Source organism: Schistosoma mansoni (genome assembly GCF_000237925.1).
Source record: "Schistosoma mansoni, WGS project CABG00000000 data, supercontig 0228, strain Puerto Rico, whole genome shotgun sequence".
In the NCBI taxonomy this organism is placed as follows: domain Eukaryota; kingdom Metazoa; phylum Platyhelminthes; class Trematoda; order Strigeidida; family Schistosomatidae; genus Schistosoma; species Schistosoma mansoni.
In genome coordinates, this window is record NW_017386094.1 from 27,653 (window position 1) to 40,203 (window position 12,551).

The 12,551-nt window shown below is 37.9% G+C and overlaps 1 protein-coding gene across 1 annotated transcript in view; it reads left to right on the plus strand.

The window, feature by feature from the left end:
* Window positions 1-12,551, plus strand: part of Smp_170530 (upstream transcription factor 1, usf1, putative) — a gene marked incomplete at its 3' end in the record, with an annotated part of 39,796 nt that overhangs the window by 22,060 nt on the left and 5,185 nt on the right. Inside the window, exon 7 of the mRNA XM_018791587.1 lies at window positions 7,892-8,070. Within this exon, the coding sequence (XP_018647313.1) occupies window positions 7,892-8,070 (179 nt within the window). The remainder of the gene's footprint in view (window positions 1-7,891; window positions 8,071-12,551) is intronic.

The window sequence follows — 12,551 nt, forward strand, 5'->3', positions numbered from 1 at the left end:
AGAACCAATAAATCTATGGTCAGAGCTGTCAACATTTTCCCCCAGATTTTAATTCAGTTTTACCAATGTGTGTAAAGCTTTCAAAATATAAATATCTTTCATAATATACATATAGAGAGATATCAATAGTCACACTACTGTTAAATTGTAAATTATTCTTATATTTATTTATTTAAACACATAAACATTGGTACAAGGAGGCACCAAAATATATGCTCGGGCACCAAAACCTAAGCAGGTGGCCTTCTTAGGGAGCCACTCCACAAATCTTTGATCTAGCGATCTAATCCACAAGGCAATGGAACAACGTTAGGAGATGCAGTATTCTCAAATGCCCTGGTACGGCTGAGGACGAGGGGGAGCCCGCTATCCTTCTCGACATGCTCTCACATGGCCACGAGTATACAGCCTCTGTCAGCGAAGTCCGACCCACTGCCTTCTCGTGGCAAGGGTCTTGTTTGCGAAATTGAGAGGACGAAAAGCGAATGTCCGGTGTAGGATCCACTTAGGGGAGTTTGAAAACCCTCATTCCAAACCAATCGTGCACATGAGCTCCAGGATCGTGAATGAACAAATGGCATATGAACGTATTGTTGGTCACCGGCTACCATGGGACTGCATCTCCTGACACTGCTCCACTACCTTGTGGACCAGACCTTTAGGTCGAAGGCTCCGGGTGTGACCTCCTAAGAAAACCGCCTGCTTTGGTTTGGGCACCCGGGGAGTATCCCACCCCTCACACAAATCGAATGATTTGTGTGCCACATATGTATTAGGTGCTCTTTTGTACCAATATTTTAGTGTTGAAATAATAAATAAGGAGATGAAATCTCATGTTAGTCGGTGACCAACAATAAATTCATACGTCTTTTGTTACCTCGGGATCCTGGAGGCCATGTGCACCAGTGGTTTCGGAACGAGGGTTTTTTTAAACTCCCCCTGATGGATCCTACGTACTTACCCACCAAGTCTGAAAGCCGAACATTCTCTTTTCATCCTCTCAATTCCTTAAGAAACACCCCTGCCGCGAGAAAGCAGTGACCAGGACTTCTTTGGCTAATATATGCGTGGTCACATGAGTGCATTTGTAGAATCTTAGAGGGTTACTTGCAAGAAGTCAAAGTTCAACGTTTGTCGGGGTATGTCATACAGTGAGTTTTATTCGTTACCATGTCTTTTAACCAAACATATAACTGATAATATATTAAGTATTTCACCCTAAATGACTGTTATTATGTTTGTGATGTAAACATATGACACTGAGCTATAATAGTAAAACGTTTGTTTGAAAGAGATTAACTTTGCTTACTGGCCATCCGGATCAAAGTTTTTTCAAGTAAAAACACAACACCTCTATACTTACAAATATATGTTCACATGCATCTGTCATTATAAAAATCCGTTGTCAACTCCATATTATCATGCCCTTATCAGTTCATCCTTCATGATCTCCCACTCAGTAAACAAATCTTTTGACTTTTTTTTTCAAAATAGTCATTTTTCATTCAATCGTTATTTGTTCATTAATGTGACTAAAAAAATCCTTAATATTGCCTTCTAAAAACAGTTCATGTACAATTCACTAGAGGAGGATCTAATCTGTTTTTATCCTAACGAAGAATAAATGAATGGTAACTGCTAGAGATTATTTATGAACTATTATTACATAGATTCTTATTGGATAACCATTAAGTAACTAGATTATATACATATTCATATTCCTTTTATCATAAGCTTTGATTTGACCTATAGACCATTGTTATACGATTTACTTACTTACTTACGCCTGTTACCCCTCGTGGAGAAGCATAGACCGCCCACCAGCATTCTTTATCCAGCCCTGTCCTGAGCAATCCTTTCCAGTTCTTTCCAGTTAACATTCATCCTTTTCATATCTGCTTCTATTTCCCGGCGTAATGTGTTCTTTGGCCTTCCTCTTTTCCAATTCCCTTCCGGATTCCAAGTTAGGGATTGCCTTGTAATGCACATTGGTGGTTTCCTTAATGTATGTCCTATCCACTTCCAACGTCTTTTCCTAATGTCCTGTTCAGCTGGAAGCTGGTTCGTCCTCTCCCATAAAACGCTGTTGCTGATAGTATCCGGCCAGTGAATGTTGAGTATTTTGCGTAGACAACTGTTTATAAATACTTGTACCTTCTTGATGATGGATGTAGTAGTTCTCCACGTTTCAGCTCTGTACAGTAGAACAGACTGTCTTGACGTTCGTATTGAAGATTCTCACTTTGAAATTAGTTGAGAGTTGTTTTGAGTTCCATATGCTCTTCAATTGTAGAAATGTGGTCCTTGGTTTGCCAGTCCTCACCTTTACATCTGCATCTGATCTTCCTTGTTTATCAATGATGCTTGTTATACGATTTAGCATTAACTTATTTCCAATTTATCAGTTACGGTCTCTTACAATCATGATCACTTTTAGCTTGATCTTCATAACTAGTATTCTTTATTATACGGTGCGATGCTGTCAGGTTCACTTGTGTATAAACTATGTTTATCTGAAAATTACACACAATGAAGGCTGAGATGGCATTCTGGACAAAACGGTCAAAGCTAGGCTAGTACGACCAAAATAGACTCAAAGTTGACTCAATGCTTCTTATGTTAGCTAACTCATCAGTAATTTAGTACAGGGACAAGGTCAAATAAGTCGACATTCTGATTAACGGTTTTGTCATGTGATAATTCACGGGAGCAAAAGTGATGACCTTTAAAAGAAGTTCTTCATTAGTTGTTCTGATTGTTTTTATCATTAATACTTTATTAGTTCACGCATAATTTTGTTATTCAATCAATGACTATTAAGAGATGGATTCACATCAACCAAATTTTCAACTGGATTGACTTAGTATAATAGTTGAAATCACTAAGAGTGAATAATACAACATGACAATAACTTTTTTATCATTATAATAAACTATTAGTTTACAATCTAGTTCCACTAATCAAAAAATATTTTCATAGTTGAAATCATGAGTCAATTGATGCTAGACTACCCTGAAAAACCTGAAAGCACTGGACAACCGTTTTGTCCTATTACGGGACTCCTCAGCAGTGCGCATCCACGACCTCGCCTCGTGAGATTCGAACCCAGGACCTACCAGTCTCGCGTCAGAGCACTTAACCGATAGACCACTGAGCCGGCATCCGATGGTGTTAATGTCTAACTTCAACCAATCCACGATTTTGAGCAACCGTTCACCAATTGTCTTCAGTGAGTTGATATCTCTACAACACACTCGGTTGAACTTCACTGGTCACTGCTTCCCACTAGAACTCAAGGAAATATCTCTTGAAGTCAGTCACTAATGAGCTTATGATTATAGATCAGAAGGGGTTTTGTGGAGATTTCAGTACTTTTATAGTTGAAATCATGAGTCAATTGAAGCTAGACCATCATGAAAAACCTGGAAGCACTGGACGACTGTTTCGTCCTATTGTGGGACTACTCCTCAGTAGTGCGCATCCACGATCCCGCACTCGCGAGATTTACTAATAACCGATAATTGTGTTACTTTATCATGATGAAATGAATTTGTTATATGTTTTTCTTTACAAGTTAAACTCGAATGTATATATAATCTTTTTCAAAAGACAACTTGCCTTCAGAAAGAGGCAAAAATAATCACTTTTACTGATAAACATTCAAAGTTATCCAGTCGTCATTTTACGTTAATGACACTGCTACTTTCACCAGGTTAATCTAACCAAAGTATACAGATCAGTACTCGTTTTACCTGCGACATAGTAGTTAGTTGTCGAAAGCTAAACGCTACCACTTCGTGATATGTGCTTCTATAGTGTTTTTTTCTTATTGGAATAAGTTCTTATTCCTGCTCATCTGCATATATCAAGCAAAATCTTGACATATAGAGGTAGATATTCATATATCTCTGTATTCAGATGAGTGCACTAGTGATTTGTAATTGTTATCGTCCTGATTTTGTCTCTAGGTCATGCCGCACACACCACAAACACATACATACATATTGTGAACTGAATTCAACAGATCAAAGCAAATGATTAGTTCACATAAAAAAAGAGTCCAAAAGCTTGCGTGCGCACGTGCGCATTTGTGTGTGTGTGGTGTTCAGTGTTGATATTTCGATTTGTTTACCTGTTCAGTTGTTGATCGATCAAATTTGTTTTAACCCTTGTTATAATAATAATAACAACACAATGCCTCACTCTTTTCTATTTATAAATGTGTTTGTGGAAAGCAGTTGGGAACAATCGCTATCTTTCCTTCTCCATAGATCTGTCTCTACGATACAATTTGATTGTTATTTATTTATTTATTTAAACACATAAATATTGGTACAAGGAAGCACCAGATATATATGCGCCACACAAATCTCATTTTATTTGTGTAAGAGCTGTGATACTGCCAAGGTGCCCAAACTGAAGCAGATGGTTTCCTTAGGGGGCCACACGCCGAGTCTTCGACCTAAAGGTCTGATCCACAAGGCAGTGGAGCATCATGAGGAGATGCAGTCCCATGGTAGCCGGTGACCAACAATTGATTCATACGCCATTTGTTCCACCAGGGTACTGGAGCCAGCCCATGTACACCATTGGTTTGGAATCAGAGTTTTCCAACTCCCCTAGGTGAACTTTCCGTATCCACCAACCCGGTTCAAGCTCCTGCCGGACATCCGCTTTTCGTCCTCTCAATTTCGTAAACAACAGTAATGCCACGAGAAGTCAGTGAGTAGGACTTCCCTGGCAGAGGCTATATATTCGCGTGGCCATGTGAGAGCATTTGGAGAAGGAAAGCTGACTCTCCCCACTCTCGGCCGTACCAGGGCATTTGGGGGCAATTTGAGTGATAGTAGAGTGGTTGTAGTAAACGACAACGCACTTGTTGATTGAAATAATAATAATTATTATTGTCATAATAATAATAATAATAGATAGATGGATAGATCTATGATAAAGGAAAGATAGCGATTGTTTCCAATTTCTTTTTGCATATACACACGTTTTGTTGTTGTCTGTCTGTCTGAATATCTATCCACTGTCATTTAGTTGGAAAAATCGATTTCTTAATTTTCACTTCCACATCACATTCAATCATTTATGCATTTATTATTCAGTTTTCATTTTAGTATATTGAATTGGCAACAACAGAAAAAAAAACTTTCACCACACTATTGTTGTGTAATGTACGCATATATATGTGTAGGCGTGTGTGTGTGTATTTGTGGGCGATATGTACATGTTTCTTTTGTTGGTACAAAACAGTATAAAGGTATTTACGACTAGTGTTTTTTTTTATGGAAAAAAAGGATCATATATAAAATGTGTCTTCCAAGTCATTACCCTGATTGTGTTACAATTTAATCATTCAGAAACCTTGAACTTTACTGTGATACTGTTATCACTGTTAAAAAACTGGTTCGAGTCCATTTTATTAGCGTAACCAATAATATTTTAAAGATGTGGGGTCATCGTAGCGCAGGTACACTTACTCTTCACTTATATTTATTGAGTACCAAGATTATGGTAGTGAAACATGACCGGTAAGGGTAGATGATATTCGTAGGCTACTAGTTTTCGATCATAGGTGTCTTCGAAGCATTGCTCGTATATCCTGGGACCACCGAGTAAGTAATGCAGTTGTTAGGAAACGGGTATTAGGTAAGGATGGCAAATCGATTGATGAAGTTGTGAAACTTGATCAGTTGAGATGGCTGGGACATGTGTTACGTATGCACAACCATCGACTGCCCCGACATGAGATGTTTTATGGTGTATGAGTAGGTTGGAAGAAAGCTAGGGACGGCCAGACCAAAACATGGCACAAATCCATGAAGTCACTGACAAGTGGAATGAGCCATGCTGGTAGGTGTAGACTACCTGGTTGGGATTCGCGAGATGATAGCAACCGGTGGTTGGAGACCTTAAATGACATGGCTCAAAATCGTTTGCGATGGCGAAGGTGCATCCACTCTTTGTGTTCTACCAAATTCTAATCTTCTGAATTCCTAATGTCTCTATCTTTCTTCTCTTTTCAAATTTATTTCACTGTATTATACTCCTTCAATAACATCTTCAAACCCTAATCTTTCACATTAATGCTAATACTCCTACTACTTTTACCACTATGGGATTTGAATCGGTAGCTGCATCTCTGTGTTAATGTGGTATGACAACTCGAACTGATGTACGTACGTACGAAGTTCTACATTGTGACTGACTGAAGATTCTCGTACAGTTTTTTGTTCTTTGAACTTTATGTTCTCTTCTTAGATCATGTCACACATGTCTAACATTTTCTACTATCACTTATATCGTTACTACATCGATTAACACAGTATGTCGTCATGTTGATGTGATACGACAACTTGAACCACTGCATATCAGTTGATATTCAAGATAATAATTTATTTATAAATAACACTGAATATTCTCTCTTCACCCTTAATGTTGTTACTTATTCAGAATTAAAATAAATGTTGATGGCCTTGGAGGACACTGAGGCTAGTCAATCAGAGTGGAGCTTATGTAAATGAAATGGATATCACGAAAAGATGTTGAAGTTATAGAGAATGTAAAGTTTTAGAATGCTAACATCCGAACTGTATTATCCTAGACGTAATACTCTTAAAACAATCTCATTTCTCGACCTCATACATTCATTGCATATCGTTTCCTGACCACAACGACTTGAGATGCTCTTTTTCAATAATTGTTATCCGTTATTCTGGGATGTTTGTAAGAATATAAGCAAAGATGGATAGTGACTAGCAATGGAATTCAGGACGCGCGTTTCATCCTATTTGGGGCTCGTCAGCTGGATGTACTTGCATCTCAGAGTTAATGTTCACTCAGTGACTCGAACCTAGTACCCCTCGCTTTAGACGCCATCACGTTATCCGCTTAGATACTGAGTCCTGATAGTCAACTGCTTGTGCAATATGATATGCTCATACGCCAATAAGAGACTGACCAATTGCAGTCTGTTATGCCCCGATAAGGATAATGAATGGTAACTTTGGGATCCATTTGTAGACCAATAATATGCATGTATATTTTTTATCGTATAATCGCTAAATAACTAAACTATTCATATTTGTGTCCCCCTTATTATAAGCTTTATTTTGACCCATATACTATTATTATACTATTTACCATTCATGAATTACGCCCAGTTTCCTAATTACTGTTTCCCCCTATTCATAGCCACATTTGGCTAAATCTTGTTATTTTCTATTTTATGGTACTATGTGGTCAGTTTGATAGGTATATAAACTCAGTATGTTTGAAATATAATGATTTACACCTCAGAGACTGAGATTGGTGTTCTGGACTTAACTGGCTGGGCAAGGCGGAAAGCAGGACCGATACCTACTCTAGACTGCTCGTACGGTTTTCGTGTGTCACTGTTCCAATTGATAATTCGCTGCTCTCTGATTGGCGGTCTTATCACGTCATACGTTAACAAGGCATTTACTCGGCCACAAGTTATAACACAGTCCTAAACATCAATGGGAAGATTCAAGTAAACAATGCCGAGTGCTTGTATGAATATTTCCCATTCTGAGTCTGCTTTTCTTCCTCTAGTTAACAGGGCTGGGACATGGAGCACAACTTATCCTGTTGTTGCGTTGCTGACTTTCGTTCTCTTCGCCGGTCCAAGGTAACATTCTAACCTCTCGAGCATAGAACACCCAGATTAGCCAACACTCAAATTCTCTTCAAAAAATACGGTATTCAACATCAGTCAGACATATCCACAATTTTATCTTAAAACCCAAGTATAAATTTAGCAATTGATATATTTATACTGATTGACTAGTTCCATTTTATTTCGTGACTGTCAGTATATTTAAATTCTTCTGTTACTTCTGTTATTTTTGTTGCATCATGCTAGTTGAACGTCGACGTCGAGATAGAATTAATACGTGGATAAGTGAGTTGTATAAATTATTACCACCGGATGAGCAAACTAAATCACAATATCAAAGTAAGGGTATTGTACTAAAACGTGTCTGTGAATATTTTCAAAATGTGGATAGTATGCTGAAAGCAGCTAATTCAGCAGTTGAACAAGTATGTTTTTGTTTAGTGTTGAGTGTTGTTTTTTGTTTATTTTTGTCGTTTCATCTTTTGTTTCATGATGGTAGTATCAGTGTAGACAGATGAAGTTGGACACCGATTAGATCCTAGTTTAGTTGTTATCAAAGTGCCCTAGTACGGTTGAGGGTGAGGAAAGTCCGCTATCCCTCTCGAAATGCTCTCATTTGGCCACGCATATATAGCCACTGACAGGGAAATGCTACTCATTGTCTTCTCGAGGCGGGATTGTTGCTCACGAAATTGCGAGGACGAAAAGCTAACATCCCGCTCTGACTCAAACCGGGTTCATAGGTACGACGGAGGATTCACTTAGGGGTGTTGGAAAACCCTGATTACAAACCATATATAGCATATAGCTCCCAGGATCCCGAGGTAACAAATGATGTATGGACCTATTGTTGGTTATCGGCTACCATAGAATTGTGTCTCCTCACGTTGTTCCACTGCCTTGTTGATTAGATCGATAGACCAAAGGTTTGTGGAGTAGCCCTCTAAGAAGTCACCCGCTTAGGTTTTGGTGCCCGAGCGGTATTCCAGCCATTACACAAATCGAATGACAAAGTGTGGCGCATATATTTTGGTGCATCCTTGTATCAATCTTTGTGGTCAAATTAATAAATGGTTAAGGGTTTGTGCGCAAGACCAAAGCTCCGAGGTTGTGAAAGCTCACTGCCCTGGAGTTCTGTACTAGAATGAAATGGCCGTCTAGTACTTCTATTTTCCCAATAATTGTCTAACTTAAATTGGTTCGTGAATTCAATGAATTTTGGATTTTGTAAAACCTATCACACAATTTGTAAATGATACTTCTTAGGTTGATTACATGTGTTTCCATTGAGTTGTGCTTATCTTTACAATCTTCATCTACGCACTATCTGGTTTCTGACTCAGCTGATTATTTGTTGCATGGAATAAATAGGTAGTTTTTTAATTGAAACAATAGTCGAGAACATTCCTGACGATTAAAGCCCATCATGGTAAAACTATAATTTATGAATGACCTTTTAGCGACCCCAAAAGGACAACACGAAAAACTCACCTACCTACTAGGGTTTAAACAGTATAAGAAAACAGAATCGGGATTTACAGTTAAAGTTAGGGTTAGGAATTAGAGTAAGTGTTTTCATCACGAACTGGCATCAACTATAATGCTAAAGTGCTATTAAACCATATGAAAGGATGAATTTCGCACTAAAACTCAAGACTTACTATTTTATATGTGATTGGTTCATCCATAAACTATATTCTTTCCGTCTTTTTATTAATGTCTCTCACCCAAAGCTAGTTACATTATGCACTAGCAAGATAATTTCAATCATATTCATCAACCTTATTTATGTATCCAAACAAAATGTAGTTGAATAAACCAATTTCACCGGACTTTTGTAATATTTTATTGAAATCGCGAACCAATCTAAGTTAAATAATCATTGAAAACATTGAAGCACTAAACGTCCGTCTCCACCTCGTATGACAATCCTCAACGGTGAGTTTTTATAATCCAGTAGCTTGAGAATCGAACCCCAGGATCTTCAATCTTCCATGAGATCTGAAGGTGTACGAGTTTCTGTGACTACCTTTCATTATCTTCAATTGATATATTTCCCACACCTGATACAGTTGAATCTCGCATTTATTTTATTTATTTAAACACATAAATATTAGTACAAGCGGGCGCCAGATATATATCCGCCGCACAAATATCATTTGATTTGTGTGAGGGCTGTGATACTGCCCAGGTGCCCAAACTGAAGCAGGTGGTTTTCTTAGGGGGCCACACCCCGAGCCTTTGACCTAAAGGTCTGGTCCACAAGACAGTGGAGCATCGTGAGGAGATGCAGTCCTATGGTAGCCGGTGACCAACGATTGATTCATACGCCATTTATTCCCTCAGGATACTGAATTCAGCCCATGTGCACTATTGGTTTGGAATGAGGGTTCTCCAACTCACCTAGGTAGACTCTCCGTATCCACCAACCCAGTCAAAGCTTCGGACATTCGGTTTTCGTCCTCTGAATTTCGTAAACAACAGTAATGCCGCGAGAAGGCAATGTGTAGGACTTCACTGACAGTGGCTATTTACGCGTGACCATGTAAGAGCATTTGGAGAGGGAGAGCGAACTCTTCACACTCTCGACTGTACCAGGGCATTTATTCATTATTTCTCATTTGTATTTTTTTTAAATATTAATAATCTTAATCATCATCAACTGTTATTTCAATTAGCAATAATTTTTAGATTTTCTTTCCTCAATCTACTTTTATTCATAATAATATATAGTAGTAGTAGTAGTAGTTGTTGTTGTTGTTGTTATTGGTACAATGTAAAATTGTCGATTTGGCTGGCAAAATAAACATTGCCAATGGAGGATAAACTGTATTATTATGTCTTATACCCCTTTGTGTTATATCACAATCAATAAATCAATTTTCAGCTGATTTCAATTACTCCTATGTCTTAATAATGCACATAAAAAAAACTTCAAAAAATGATGTGTGTGTGTGTGTAATAATAGTCAGTCGATCAGTCACGATGTCAGATTCATTGGTCGTTTTGCTAACTAACACTAACTACCATTACTGTTATTACAAGCATATTAGTACTTGTTTACACGTGTTTTTTTAACTTATTTTGTTTGTTCATTTATAAGTTGTTATGTGCATGTGTGTATGTGTATACATATGTTATACGGTCTGCCAGATGATATATATTTCAGTCGTTGAACATGTTTAGTTTATTGCCTTTCCTCTCAGTTATAGTTTCTTAATGTCATCATTACACAGATTACCAAAAATTAGACTGAACTATTTGTGATTTTGCAAAATACAAACAGTCATGTAAAAATAGCTAGCTATATACAAAAATATACATGGCATCAAGCCCGTAAATGCCGTGGTACGGCAGAGAAAGGTGAAAGTCCGCTCTCCCTCTCCAAATGCTCTCACATGGCTACGCGTATATAGCCTCTGTCAGGGAAGTCCTACTCATTGCCTTCTCATGTCGAGGGTGTTGTTTACGAAATTGAGAGGATGAAAAGAGAATGTCCGGCGCTTTAACCGGGTTGGTGGACACGGAAAGTTCATCTACGGGAGTTGGAAAACCTTCATTCCAAACCAATGGTGTACATGGGCTGACTCCAGTATCCTGAAGGAACAAATAGCGTATGAATCAATTGTTGGTCACCGGCTACCATGGAACTGCATCTCCTTACGATGCTCCACTGGCTCGTGGGTTAGACCTTTAGGTCAAAGGCTCGGGGTGTGGCCCTTTAGAAAACCATCTGCTTCAGTTTGGGCACCTTGGCAGTATCACAGCCCTTACACAAATCAAATGAGATTTGTGAGGCTCATATTTATCTGGTGCCCATTTGTACTAATATTTATGTGTTTAAATAAAATAAAATAATAAAAAACATGGCATCGAAACAGCTACGATGATAATCATACATGTTTAAGACACTGAATTCAGTTTTTTCTAAATATTAGTACTGAATCACTAACAGAACATACGTTACACCAGACCTTGATATTACTAACGCGACTTTTCCACTGAATGCCAGGAGTCCTTCAGCGGCAGTAATAGTCAAACATAGAGGTTTTTTGAACCTTCTTAGCTCGGCGGGTTCAGGTTAGGCTGGGATAACGTGCTTTCATTTCTATTTTGTGTAGACTGATCTCATCTCCAGTGCTATTCCCAACTACTCTAATTATAGATTTCGATTAATTTTTCGGTTTTCATTCTGAATCAGTTTCAGTTGTGGAAAGTTTCGAAATTTCTATATCGTACAATGATGTTTCGGCTAAACTATAATTTATAAGTGAACCAATCATATATAAAATAATGAGTCTTGAGCTTTAGTGCGAAATTCATCCTTTCATATGGTTAAATAGCGCTTTGGCATTATAGTTGATGCCAGTTCGTGATGAAAACACTTACTCTAATTCCTAACCCTAACTTTAACTGTAAATCCCGATTCTGTTTTCTTATACTGTTTAAACCCTAGTAGGTAGGTGAGTTTTTCGTGTTGTCCTTTTGGGGTCGCTCAGAGGTCGTCCATAAATCATCGTTTCTTCGTCCTTAACTTCATACATCCTTATCATAAATTGTTTTAACAAAGAAAACCGACTAGTGTGTATGTGTTTAGCTGTATAATAGATGTCTCAGTCATGAAAATCAGCCAAAATTAAATATTATCTAATAAATCTTCAACCTTGAATGTTGTCTAGGCATTTGCCATATGATAATGGTGTTGATGTGTTGAATTCCTAAAATCCACTTTTCTTGAATCATTTTAAACAAATACACCTGGTAAATCTGATTGACTGCACAGGCGGTCAAAATAACATTATCGGAGAAGGGTCGATAATGGGAATGGAAGAAATATTATTAATTGATGAAGGGATTAGATTGTGAACTAGCTCTTGTGTCCTGATTGAGATGTCATTACTCTGTT